At 39.9% G+C, this 13,839-nt stretch overlaps 2 protein-coding genes across 2 annotated transcripts in view; one reads left to right on the top strand and one right to left on the bottom strand.

The window, feature by feature from the left end:
• snx17 (sorting nexin 17) overlaps positions 1-9,431 on the bottom strand; it is a 28,632-nt gene extending 19,201 nt beyond the window's left edge. The window contains exons 1-3 of the mRNA XM_083934238.1: positions 8,671-9,431; positions 2,496-2,570; positions 580-697 (exon numbers count right to left, since the gene is read on the bottom strand). Of these exons, the coding sequence (XP_083790364.1) occupies positions 580-697; positions 2,496-2,570; positions 8,671-8,730 (253 nt within the window). The 5' untranslated portion in view covers positions 8,731-9,431. The remainder of the gene's footprint in view (positions 1-579; positions 698-2,495; positions 2,571-8,670) is intronic.
• A 752-nt stretch (positions 9,432-10,183) lies between these two features.
• Positions 10,184-13,710, top strand: atraid (all-trans retinoic acid-induced differentiation factor). The gene is made up of 7 exons (XM_083934187.1): positions 10,184-10,298; positions 10,455-10,588; positions 11,093-11,161; positions 11,536-11,607; positions 11,700-11,821; positions 11,919-12,019; positions 12,140-13,710. Exons 1-7 carry the CDS (start codon positions 10,200-10,202, stop codon positions 12,242-12,244), a joined length of 702 nt encoding a protein of 233 aa, XP_083790313.1. The 5' UTR covers positions 10,184-10,199; the 3' UTR covers positions 12,245-13,710.
• Positions 13,711-13,839: the final 129 nt, after the last annotated feature.

Raw genomic sequence — 13,839 nt, 5'->3', positions numbered from 1 at the left:
ACAAAATTTGGGCAATATGCTAAAAACCTCCTAAATTGGTACACGATTAAAAAAAAAAGCAAAGTTTCCCTAGAGTTGGCACTAGTTGGCACATCCTCACTAGAGAATCCAAACCCATAAAACTTTTAAAAACCCTAGCAGGTCTGAATTCCCTTCAGGTGTGTCAGCATAACTCTGTCCAGTCAGGCTTTGGCAGAGTGTGCCCGCTCCGTCTTTGCTCAGATCATAAGCTATTTATGCTTTTATGTGGTGTGAAGAGACCAGTGTAGGGCCGGAGTCCCCGCAGACATGGAGCCAACTCATTCTTGTGAATGTTGCGGAGAAGCAAATGTTTCAAGGAAACTGTGTTGCAAAGCTGCATTGTTGTTACAAAATCTTCTTACGTTTGTTTAGATTTTTTTTTTTCCCTGCAGAAAAATGTTACAATGTGTACTGCAACAGCGGACAGAACTGCATAGTAGCTAAATTAAAAACTGACAAAAACAACCGCATGGTAGCTGGAATTTAGATTCAGACAGGAATGAAGTGAAATGCAATACAAACCATCTGTAAAAAGTCCATTCAGCATGAATAACTTACCAGCCTGCATGTATTTCTCCAGCTGTTCTCGTCTCTGTTCGACCTCAGCAGGCGTCAGAGTGAAGATCTTCTTCGGAGGGAATGCAGGCACCACGTTGCTGCCATATTCTTTCTTTATCTGTTTGTACAAACGCAACAAGCTGTGAAGGTGAGCTTGCAGGATGGCAAGCTATACAACCTATGTGTCTCTTCTTTTGACAAATAAAGGAATTCGAGAAGAGTCAGGTAGCCTTAGTTCATTTTTATTTAAGAATTTAGAACATCCTTATACTGTATTATAAAATCATATGGCTAAACCAATTAAGTCAGTTCAGTACAGAGTAGATGTCTCTTAAATTAAAGAACTGTGGATTCATTTTTCTAAGAGGTATATTCATGCTGCTTGAAATGAATCACAGGTTTATTTTAAGCCCTGTTGCAACGACGAGCTGGTGGAGTTTCCGTGCAACACACACACACACACACACACACGAACACACACATACACATCTGGAACCCTGAATGTCTAGTCATTCCAAGTTTACTTTGTCTTCCAGCTTCTTGACTCATTTCTTCCCATTTATTTATCATACAAGGGCTGGTAGATTTGAATTGTGGAAGTCTTAAACTAAGCCCTAACTGGGCTGGTAGATTTGAATCTGAATGTAGCTGCAGGCAAATGCTGTACACCACACTCGTTATTAGGAATTCTCTGAGAAGGGTTAGCAACAGAGGGTACTAGAGGAAGAAAAGTCATTTTCACATACTGTCCTTTGGTAGTTTCAGTACATCAGAGCCGGCACTGGTCGCACATACATATCAGCTCTTGTAACCACAGACACTAAGCACAGGTTACAAATGCATCGGAGTGCTCAAAATCTGAACTAAATATTCACTCCTACGGCTTCTTTTCAGCACAACTCTCCTTGTTTTCACTGCTGGTATAAAACAAGCTCTGGCTTTAGCAAAAGTGTGACCTTGTTAAAAGAAATTTGGAGAAGTCAAAACAAGAGAAACAATTAACTATTACATTTTCTCAGTAATAACTGTGCAGTGTGTGTGTGTGTGTGTGTGTGTGTGTGTGTGTACCCCGCAATCACTAAAGTGTTTTGGGGTCATGCTGCGCCACAGGGAGCCCTCTGGGGTTGGTACTTAAAGATTTGAGTGTGTCTTCCCCACACCCTGTTGCCAGGCAACGGCAACTGTCAGGCTAGATAACAGGGACTTGAGGATGGAGATAGCAAAGTTTGGCCCTTGCTTGCTTATTTATTAATGTGTGAAAGCAGGAGACCGGGTGCTTCTATAAGGCTACGTTACAGTATATGTTTGCCATGGTGTACGTTTTATATTTTACAGACAATGCATCTATCTCTGCAACATTATTTGTTTCTACAAAAATGTGTTAAGCACTTTCAGAAGTAAGTCCATTTTTAACCACAGCACTACAGAAGTAGAAGTAGTTGCTGAATACACCGATTGCCTAAAAACGTCTCAAACATATAGCATCTCTGGGTAAAGCTTCACTGAGGCAGAGACTAAAAAATGCTTTAGACCAGGCAACTCAACGCTTTCCAACGCCATTTCTTTGTCAGATTAAGATGCGTTTCCAAGCAGGTGACGAGAAAGAAAGGCCAAGAACATTCTTTCCATGTCACGCACCCCCTCCAACCTCCTCCACAATACTGCCTAATTACATTCAATAGTTTAGACTTTGGAAGGAGGAATAACAGCATGAGACTTTGAGGCAACGTAGCCGTGATTCAAAGTGATGGGAGGCTGGCGTATCGACCGCACTACTCACAGACGAGTGAAAGGTCACCCTGGGTAAATGTGGTGGCATTTAAAGAGCGTTTGGCGCATCATACAAGCAGACCAGTCACTTCTGGTCCAAAGCACACAAACAGCAAATGGGTATATCCTGAAGGCTGAAGACTTACCTGTTCATGGAGGCCAAGAAGTTGACTGTAGCGTACCCGACAGTGCAGCACACCATTGACATGGATGTTGTAGGCCTGTGGGAAAGAGAGGGGGACAAATTTAAATGTGAGAAGAAAGACAGTACGACAGAGAGGGAGAACAGTTACCACACAGAAGAGAAGATTTAAACAATGTTTTCTTAGGGACCAAGATCTAAATCTCGTAGAGAATCTCTGGAAAATCCTTGGCAACGAAGAAACCCACTACAGTTACCGAAGAGACTGCAAGAAGAATGGACCAAGATCAAACCAGAGCAGTGTGAGAAACTAGTGTTATCATGTGGGTGCTGAAGTCATTCAAAGTAACAGCCTCTACACTTTCTATTCCTTTTTTTAATCCTATAGCCCGAAGAAAACATTGTTTAAATCTTCTCTTCTGACACAATGGTTACGGTTCTCTAATTTTGCTCACTGTTTTTTTCACAAAATAAAGGTTTTATGTTGAAGTGCCTTGGTTATTTGAAAAAACATGCTAGTACAGCAGTGGTATAGCCACAGTGGATATTCAATCAAATTCTGGACAGTAAAAAAAAAAAAAAATTTCAGAATAAATCAAGCAGTAATACTTTATTCTCTAATTTTGTTCTCCAGTGTACTGTATATATACACAGGTTATAGACAGATTTAAAAGGAAATATAAAATAATAGCCTTTCTTAGGTCAAGTAAATTAATTTAGTACTTTTCAATGCATCAGACTAAAGCTGACTGTAATTTCTTCAGATCCATTTCCTAAGATACCAGGTTCTAAAACCGCAACTGGTAAAAGTGAAGCAACAACTGTGAACATCCTGCACCTACAGTAAGTTTCACTCCTGATTACCCTCATAGTCAGAACGACCTCAAACTCCATCCATCTCACCAACAAGTGTTTATTTACTCTTCGTTTTCATAAGGAGGATAAATGCATAAAATTAAACAAGTGTGAGTTGATTTCAATCAAACCCTACTGCACATTTCAATTTTCAGCCAACAGCTTCTCCTTGCATAAATGCAGACGCTAAAAAAAAAAGAGAAAAGCAAAGATCACGTGGGGAATCTTTAATTCTTTCCCCAAACATCCCCTGTTTGTTCTGACAGACGGACAAGGAGAGATCACTGGATAGCCCTCCGCAAAAACCCCCATTTGGAATCAGCAGTCCAAATATCTGCTTGCCATCATGTTCAGAGCCAATCTCAGGAAGCAGATTCATTTTTCATGTCAGATGCCTTACAGTGTTGGGAATTATACAAAACCAAAAGAATAACAGAGTGATATTCAAGTAATGTCCTCGGGAAAAGAAAAATATCTTTTTTAAAGTTTGACCAAATACAGGCTCGCTTACAGGACAGCCCTCTTTAAACTGCAAAAGAATTTTAACTTGTTTTTCACAAGGTACCACAAGTCTGTTTAACTTAAAAAAAAAACATGGCTTTAACGCCACTGAATCTATTGACCATTACTTAAGGTCAGAGGCTACTAAAGGTTTGGCAAATATTGTGATTACGAACAATTAGCGGTTGCGATCACCTCCTCAGTAGCTCAGTCCATAGGTGACTTGGCTGGGAACCGTAGGGACGCTGGTTCAAGTCCCTGTGTGAACCATGTATGGAGCGTGGAGAGGTGCCAGTTCATCTCCTGGGCACTCCTGAGGTGCTGTTGAGCAAGGCACCAAACCCCCAACTGCTCGGGGCGCCGGTCACTGGCAGCCCCCTCGCTCTAACATCTCTCCTTAATTATATGTATAGGTCCTGTGTGTGCATGTGTGTATTTCGGGCCTGTGTGTGTAACATGATTAATAGTAAGAGTGAAAAAATTAAATTTCCCGTTGCGGGATAAATAAAGTAATTCTTCTTCTTCTTCTAAAAAAAGTCATTAGAAGACATGAAGATGGTTGATCATGTTTCCTTCCTTTTGCTTGTAACATGTACCTAAACTGTAGATGTTTTTATATGTTATATATTAAAATCAAGTGGCCTGGACTCTAAACACTGCTATTCTTATTGTTGTTAACTTTGTTGTTACTTGCTCTTTTATTTGTTAGGAATAATCAGCTTCCACCAGCCTGTGTGCAGCTCTGGCTGACAGGAAGTACGCTCTGTATGCTTGGGTGTCAAGGCACAAAGTGTCACAAGTGTTTTTTAATCTTCCCCTTCTGTTTCAATGGATATTTAGAGTCAATATGGTGGGTCCTCCTGCCCGCACCTTTGCATACCGTCGCTGACCTACACAACCAAACAAACGAAGTACAAACCAAAACTTCTAGAAGTAAAAGAGGAAGGCTAAAGAATTTGGAGGAAGGCCAACAAATTAACTGAAAGTTGTGCATGTAGGCAGAATCCAGGCAGGAAGGAAGAATGAGTATGCAGAATGTCTTGGCTCCGTTTGATAACACAAAAAAAAAATACCCCTACATTTTTTTGTGAATTGCAAGCAGTTCAACTCAGGGACAGGGAGAACAATATAAATACTTTGATCTATTGCCCTTTGCTGCACACTAGCTCAAAACTATAAAGCTATTTAAATACTGTACACTTTGATCCCAGTCGGCTCTTCATCAAGGCCAAAACATTTGGACTTACAAAAACCGTCATCTAAATGTTTTTTATCTGAAGAAGACATGTCTGGGAGACAAACATTATCTATTTGAATACATGTGCACAGGCGTTACTCTTATCATCGCCGCAAATTTCCAATTGCCTCGCATCTACGTGTGATATTGTGCATGTTTACACTACTTCCTTTCACAAAATGTGATGTACGTGTAGAATTAAATCCATCTCAGTCTGTAAGACGGCTGTTATTTTAACACATTTTAAGATCACCTCTACGTTTATACATATTACTCACTGGTTTGCAAAACTATAAACAGATGAACTTGTTCATCTAAATTCTGACCTGATCCTCTTCCAAAGCAAATGAGTCACCATCACTTACAGTAGCACCGAAGTCTCTCTCTCTTTTACACACCCAAAAACACTCAGAACCATACTGCAATACCATGCCAACAGAGGGGAAGATACAAGTCTACCAGACAAGAGGAAGTGTCAGCACTGAAAAATAAAAATATGTCTTTGCTTGCTCCGTTTCTTTTTAACTGCAGCCCTTGTTATTCTAAAAGGCCATGTGCAAACTCAGCATATTCAGTGGCTTACTGGTTCCAAGGTACACAGGCCATCCCTCAGCATTATAATCAAGCAAAGTCCCTTCCTGTGGGCTGGTTACAGGAAGGTCACAATGACAATCACAAGCCTGCCAGCTGAGAGGTGGAAAACGTCGCTTTAGAGTTGCCACTGCAGCACAGGGTGAAAATGTGCTCGGCCAGGTAGAAATGAACTAATGGCTCCTGAAATGGGAATTAAACTGTATAAGATCTAAATCATGTCACTGCACATCTAATACCATGCTCACTACTTCTGCAGATCTAATTTTGTACTTGTTGAGGCAGCAGGGACACTGTGCGCACTGACATTTTCGATATTAATGAGTTTATTCCCAGATTTTTTTTTTCTTCTCTTCGGAGCACATGGAGTCAAGATGGAAAATAGTCATTGGCAGGTGTGTGACATTGAGAACATCCAGTGTGATGTCACATGGAAATCAGATGTTGCAGATGTTATTTCAAAGCATCTGGTGAATATCAGAGTGGCTGCATTCTTCTATGAAAGCTTTTTGAATGAAACAATACACTTAATATTCTAAAAAGGATCCAATGTTTGTTGTTTTGGTGTTTGCTCCATGGAAATAAATTCAAATATGGTTGGCTCATTTCCATCATTTAGAAAGGGTTTATACAAGGCATAGAAAGCATCAGCAGCTTCTAGTACTTGCATGCATCACCAGGAAAAAAAACAAAAAAAGGGCAATTAAACAGAATAATTAATGGAATACTAGAAGTATGTATGCTTTGCATGAAAAACAAGCTGTGTTGCAACTATACAGGAACTGACATGAAGTAAACTTGAACCCAAGTTCTTGTTCCCTAGCAACATAATGACTCCTGAATAGGTCTCGTTTATAGGCAAGTCAATAGACACACATTAACACCAATGATGTTGTCCAAAGCCTCAAGCAAGAAAATATTTTTAGCTGTCAGTAATCATGTGAATGAATGTGCCTATGAGTTGTGTTAATGGTTAACGAGGAAACCTTTGAAATATCCACAAAGGCGTACTTTTTTTTCTCCATGTCTATGCTGCCTCGCTACAGCAGTCCTTGACCAGCCTCCATGAATTATCGCTCTCTGTGCGTCAAGGTACCACAAGGCATAGCAACTGTCACAATCCAAAGTGCTTTAGGTAGGCCTAATGTCTACAACAAGATTAAAGACGATGAGACAAGTGGATATATAATCAATGTGGGACATGCCGGACAACAACCCAAGCAAAAATGGAGTCACAAGTGATTGCCGCTCTTGATGTTGCTGCTATTGCTGTTAGTTGAGTGACTTGACAGTGTAAATTAAAGAAACACTGGCCGTAAATAACAAGGAGGATTGTGATGTCCTGGTGGCAAACTTCAAATCTAAGAGAGAATGGCAGTGCTGACTCAAACCTGTAGAACAAAAGGGACTCTGTTGTGCCTGAGGGGAGGAATCAAGGGATCGGGTGGGCCACAGGAAAAGTCTCTTCAGGTGTTTTTGACAGTAAACGACAACAGGTCAACTGGTGCCAACTGAAGATGCACCATGACAAGTCAACAGTGTGAAGCCACGTTACAACATCTACCAGATAAAGTCCAATGCCAAATAAAAATAGCGTTGAATCATGATGAAGACCAGAGGTTATTTTCCTACTGATGCTTTCAATGGCCTCACGGAATCGCAGTCTAGTAGGCAGGATGTATTGAAGGTCAAAAATACTTTTTTTCAATTTAATTGTCTAAAACAAGAGTGCCAGCCTATCAAGATTGTATCCTTGTGAAACAGTGCATATGTTATACAAATTAGAGTTTGGTAGTCTAACTGAGGGTAGGTTTCCAGTGCATTAGGCAGGTGTTTGGCCTGTAGTGATGCTCCATCATATCATTTTTTAACAGTTAAAGTGCTGCATTGGCATTGGCCAGACACAGGTGTCTTTGACAGTAAATGACAACAGCTCAATTGGTGCCAACTAAAGACGCACCATAACAATTCAACATTTTGAAGCCGCATTACAACATCTACCAATGTTGACTCATGATGAAGACCAGGGGTAAGTTTCCTTCTGTTTTCAAGTGACTCATAGCTTCACATTCAGTCTAGTAGTCAGGATATACTGGAGTTCAAAAAGACTTTAACTAAGATAAGATATTCCTTTATTAGTCCCACAAAGGGGAAATGTACTTTTCACAGCAGCAAAGTGGATAGCACACATCGAAGAAGCATCAACAAGAACAATAAATCGCAGAACATATAGAAAAATATGATAATATAAACACAGGGAAATATCAATTATAAGAATAACGGGAACAATATATGCAATTTTTAACGATTATTCAAAATGTACACTAAGGCACAGAGGAAAAATAAAAGTATTGCACATTGTGATTTCAATTTACACACTGTGCGTTCACATGCAGTCTAAAAACCCAATTATATTCTGGTTAAGGGAATATCCCGGTTTCTTAAACACCATGTAAACACCAACGCAACTTAATTCTCTAAATCAAGATTGTGTTTGCATTGCATTAGGCAGGTGTTTGGCCTGCAGTGATGCACCATCATATCATTCATTAACAGTTAACACAGGAACTCTTGCTGCATTGGCCCAACACAGGTGTCATTGACAGTAAATGACAACAGCTCAATTGGTGCCAACCAAAGACGCACCATAACAATTCAACATTTTGAAGCCGCATTACAACATCTACCAATGTTGACTCATGATGAAGAGCAGGGGTTATTTTCCTCCTGTTTTCAAGTGACTCATAGCTTCACATTCAGTCTAATAGTCAGGACTTTAACTCAACTTAATTCTCTAAGTCAAGATTGTATCCTTGTAAAACAATCTGCATTGCATTAGGCAGGTGTTTGGCCTGTAGTGATGCACCACTGTCCATCAGATCTTCTTTTTTTGAACAGTAAACACTGAAACTGACGCTGCATTGACTGACATTCGCCCCACACTAGGCTGTAAGTGAAAGCGTGTAAAAACAAAAACACAAATGATCATGCTCACCACATAGGTTGATCCATTTTCTCCCGAACGCACCTCCGTTTCGGGTATGGAGAAATGCATTTTAACTCAGCTTGCTGCCCGAAGACAAGTCCTTGAACGCCACCCCAGTTGGAGGAGAAGACACCTCAGTTTCCCCACGAAGTCCACTACTGCAGTGACCGTCGGCGGTGACTACAGAGGAGGAGGAGGAGGCGGCTCTCACACGGTGTATCCACTGGTTTGTAAGTCCGGGGGGAAAGCGGTGCCAGGCTGGAGGAGACTGCCGACGACTTTATTATCTGGCCAACAAACTCATGTACCGACTAGCATTCGCATAAAACTTCTCCCACGTCAGTGTCAAACTTTTCTCACTGCAGTTCCCGCAGCAGCCATGTTGCAAGTGTTAGGCAACTACACCTTCACTATTTGGCGTTAATATACCCCTTTCCACCCACTTCTAAATAATTCGCGATAACTTAAAAACCACCTACTGTAATGTTTGAGTGTCTACGTATTCAGGTGGCTGTATTCAATAGCGTAACCAGTTGAAGTTTCGGGATAAAAGGTGCAGTTGCTTCCTGCAAAAACCTCCACAGCGTCGCAGAGCCGTTGGTAAACCTTTCGAAATATAAAGGGAGACAGTTGCACTTTTTGTGTGTTTTTCTGCTTGTTTTTCCTGTCTCCTACATTTGCCGGAGGAAGATCTGTACGGCGACGGAGGAAACTCATAGATAAAACGTGATTTAAATCGCAGGAGAGAGCAGATGCCAGAGAGCCGTTAAGTCATTCTGTGTTCAGTGTGTCTAGTGGCCCATCAAGAGGCATTGCAACAATCCTTCTGGGCCGAACCATCTCATTTTCAGCCGGGGGGAGGTCCACTCTTCGCGGGTACGAAATAATTGAACACTGGCATAATATTCGTCATACCTTTCACCATTTGAATTTATAATACTGTAATAAAATGTATAAATATGAGACAAATATGTTATCCCCTATATTTTGAATCTTGTAAAAATTGTCCGATTTGAAGTACCCACTTTATTTGGTGCATCCCAAAATGACAGTGAAAGCGCAGTCTAAATTCATTACAGTCAGAAAAATGCGTCTAGATTTTGTCAACAATTTTCGAAATGCACTTAAATAGCACTGTTAATGTTACAACCTTTTCCGGTGGACTTTGTTGCGCAAAAACACTTTTTTAAGATAGGAAAAATGTTGAATACTAAGAAGGGTTTATATAAAGAACGCATTGCTGTATTAAACCATTGAATTAAACCAAAGGCTTTCTTTGATTGGCTGCTTAATTAATTATTTTTGCCGTATTATCAAATGTTCTGTACAAAATAAACAATCTAGATGCTCACTGTATCTACTCACTTACTGTTGTTTTGGTATATTTAAAACATAATAGGATCATAACATTAAATTAAAGTCAAATTCAGTGTATGCGTAATTTTAGCGCAAAGTTAACTTACACTTGTTGTCCACAAAGTGTTTGGAGCAGCTTCCTGTCACATGTCCGCCACAGTATGATCATATGACTTGAGTCGATGAAAATGAAAGCTGGGTGCAGCCAGCTGAAACCTGCAGTGTTTATTTTGATTTTTAACGTATGTTTTTACGCAGGTTATGGACTGACTGCGCTGCAGGTAAGACTGGGATACGGCAACGTAACAGCGGTAGTCTTTACCAGAATAAGTAAATGACACATACCACACAACATACCATTGAAAAGCAGAGTGTTTTGGTGGATGTACAGTTGTTTACACTTATTTTTTCCCCTTTCTACCGATTTGCGATCGCAGCTATGTGAGCTCTGCAGCGGGACCGTCCTAAATGGCACCACAGTGGGCCAGTTTTGCTCCTCATCCGCTGGTCGGATAGACGGGCGCTGCTGCTTGAGTAATGACAACACAAGCGACCCTGAACGCATCATCGGGTAGGACCTCAACGTCGCCTTCACTGTCTATCGGAAATGTATAATTCATTTTTATTACGCCAGATTATAAATGTCTCGTGGATAAAGTAGTTTAAGTAAAAGATAACAAAGTATGTGCAGAACACTAGTATAAATACAATACAAGTAAATAAGTTACAAGAACAAAAAAAGTTAACATTTTTTAAACATGAAAAAATATGAAAAAAAAATTTCCCTTGATTTTAAGTAATAATTTATTTTGTATTCTTTCATATATTCCTTGCTGTAATTATATTTGTATATCTTTGTCTATCATTGAAAATATGATGATTGCAGGGACCTTAATCAGCGTAATTTTGTCAAAGTTATCAGATTAAAATGATAATTGACCAGTGCTAATGAGGTAGCCTTTGTCCCAGTTTAATACCAATGGCAATGCATATGTCTCTGTGACTTTTAAAAGTAAGATCTACATGATACGTTTGTTTTGTTAGTTGTTTCATCAAGGTTTTTTGTTTGTTTCAGGTTGGATCTGTCCAATTGTTCACTGACTCACGTGGAGGATCTTCAGGGAGCATCGATGGCATTAATCATGTGTGTACAGGAACTACAGTTTCATTCCTTTTTATACAACATACAGTATAGTATACAGAGAGATATAACATTAGAAGACCCTGCCTGGACGCTTCTTTAGTGTCTATGTTAGGTTATTTTTAAGTCAAAGACACATTACGTCACATCTTTAGCGTGCATGATGATTCTGCACAACACACATGAGCGATTCCTCAGAATGTTTTAGTGTTGACAAGATGCTAAGGCAAGGGTCAGGAGTTTCTATTCCTAGGAGCAAATAAAAACACCATCCCTCTTACTGACAGTGAACAAAAACTACTCTTTAGTATGTATGTAAATAGAGCACTTCCAGTATAAGGAATGTATGACCATGATATGTGACTTTTGCTTTGCAGCGACATCTCACTCAATCCGATTGTCAACATCAGTGACACCGCATTTCAAGGATTTACTCAGTTAAATTACATGTAAGTATTCTGTTCTAAAAAAATGAACCATGACAGCTGCTCATGAGTATAAAGGTTTATTTCTTTGTGACTCTTTGTTTTGGTTTCTCTAGGATTTTGCCACAAGACATAGTTTGTCCAGGGGGCAACACCTCTTGGGAAAAGGTGGAGGTCAAAGAGGGAACTCGTCTTTGTGAAGGCCAGAAAGATATGTGCAACCAGACCGGGCAGCTGTGTAAGTTCCAGTCTGATAGTCTTTCATTGTGACACATACGATCTAACACTGCAGTAGCCTTCTGATAATACATCTCATAATTATCAACAATCCTCAGCCATTAACTGCCCGGACAACTCCCTCTGTGCCCCCTACGGCCCCGGCTTCTTCGAGTGCAGCTGCGCCGACAGCTACCATGGATACAAGTGTCTCCGAGAGGTAAGTTCTGCAAACAGCTTTATTTGAATCATTCACGTTCTGTACTTTATTACCAAGTTTAACATTGATGCTTGTGAATCTTTTATTTGGAGTTATGTATTTAATTTTCATTGTCCATAGGGGGAGTTCCCAGCTCTCCAGGTGTTTGGGCCTCTTGGAGCATCAACAATTGTGCTCGCTGTCCTGCTGTGGGTCACCCAGAGACGTAAGGCCAAGTCGCTCTGAGGCTGAACCGTGGTCCGCTTCTTTATCTGCAATGATCTACTGAGCTGAAACTGAAAGTGAAAATGCTGACAAAGTCTGAGGTGACCCCAGGCTTCTTTTAAACACTGTTTTATTTTCCTCCTGTGTGGCATTTTATCTATTCTGAAAAGTCATTGATATATTTTTTTTACTGCATTATCAGTGCAATTTTAGGGAGAAAATGAGTCTCTGCATGTTGCTCCAAGTTTTAATTGTTTTGGAATGATACCACTGTTACCATTTTAGTATTATTTTTTAATGTAGCGGACACGAGATATTAATGAAAAGGTTGTGTGTAAGAAATTTTAGAGGATTTGCCCGCGGTAAACCGTACCGAACATGCAATGAATGTGTATGGGTTTACACGATAAAAACTACTTCTTGAGCACATTTGAGGAACTGTGTTGAATTTTGGATTTTTTTTTACTGCATGTAATTCACTCAGAGCAAAGACTAAGTCAGGCTCAAGTTTTTTTTAAGTAAGATTAAAAAAGTGAGACATTTGATTTTAACTACAGTATGTTATTTAGTTGTCATCTGCTTTTTTGTTGTTGCCACATCTCATAGACTTCAACTCCAACATGAAAAAGGACTCTAAATGTTGAGTGACACTGAACTCATCTGCTAAAAATGTGTTGGGCTTCCCAATGAGATTCAAGGTTCTAATAAAACATTAAACAAGAATACATGTATTGCTTTGCTCGAGTTACCACCATGAAATCATGCACAAACAAGGCATTTGCTAATCTGAACACTCTTGTGCACTTGTGTCTGGATATGTCACCTTATAAGCAAAGACATACAGCAGTCCTAGTATGTTCAGTACATTTCACTGCATTTGTATTTTATATCATGTGACAAATAAATGGATTGGTTGGTTGCAATAGCCAGATAACTGCTGAATGTCAACTACCGCATTAGAGTTGTACTCCATAAGAATTGAGATACGTTGTTTCTAGCGGCCTCTTTGGTGGATTCACCTCTCTACTTCCAGTCTGTCCCCCATATGTTACTCTCTTAAATCCACACACACACACACACTTCTGCCCTTACTAAGTTCCTGATTTCCGAATTGTATAGTCTATGGGGCCAACAGACTAACCGCTGTCAGCAGCGTCACAAACATGGCGGCCTATTTACATCTAGGGAGAGAATGTCACCACAGACACGGATATTGGGATACTCGGCAAAAAGGCAAGTAGAAGTGCTTTTATTAGTGGGTCATAAGATCAATCACCATTTCTTTTACTCTCCCTTTGATAGTAACTTAAGAGACAGTTAATTACTTGAAAACTTCAGAGTACAACTTAAGGTAGCTACTTTATTGGATAAAATGTTGCTTCTTCCAACTTTGTTTCCTCTTAAACCACACTAAAATGTGTGCCAATATGAGATTTGAAGCATGTGAGCATCACATGTTGATTTTGTGGACAATAAACAATGTGAGTTCCTTTGCCAAAAGCATGTTTTACTTCCTGGTTAATGTCACATTCTTTTTTTTGGTCTTTGAAAACTAGTCAGATGGATCTTATGGCTCGCATACATTCTTCAGAGATACTGCAGCTCCAACTGTAATC

The sequence above is a fragment of the Echiichthys vipera genome (assembly GCF_963691815.1).
Source record: "Echiichthys vipera genome assembly, chromosome: 19".
Classification (NCBI taxonomy): Eukaryota; Metazoa; Chordata; class Actinopteri; order Perciformes; family Trachinidae; genus Echiichthys; species Echiichthys vipera.
Note: the sequence above shows the minus strand (reverse complement) of the source record. Positions and strands in the feature narration are given on the sequence as shown.

Bases quoted from the DNA above. Each gene is read 5' to 3' on its own strand.
- atraid (XM_083934187.1), top strand. From the start codon at position 10,200: ATGAAAATGAAAGCTGGGTGCAGCCAGCTGAAACCTGCAGTGTTTATT. The intron at 10,299-10,454 runs GTAAGACTGGGA...TTGCGATCGCAG, and splicing joins ATGGACTGACTGCGCTGCAG to CTATGTGAGCTCTGCAGCGG. The intron at 10,589-11,092 runs GTAGGACCTCAA...TGTTTGTTTCAG, and splicing joins GACCCTGAACGCATCATCGG to GTTGGATCTGTCCAATTGTT.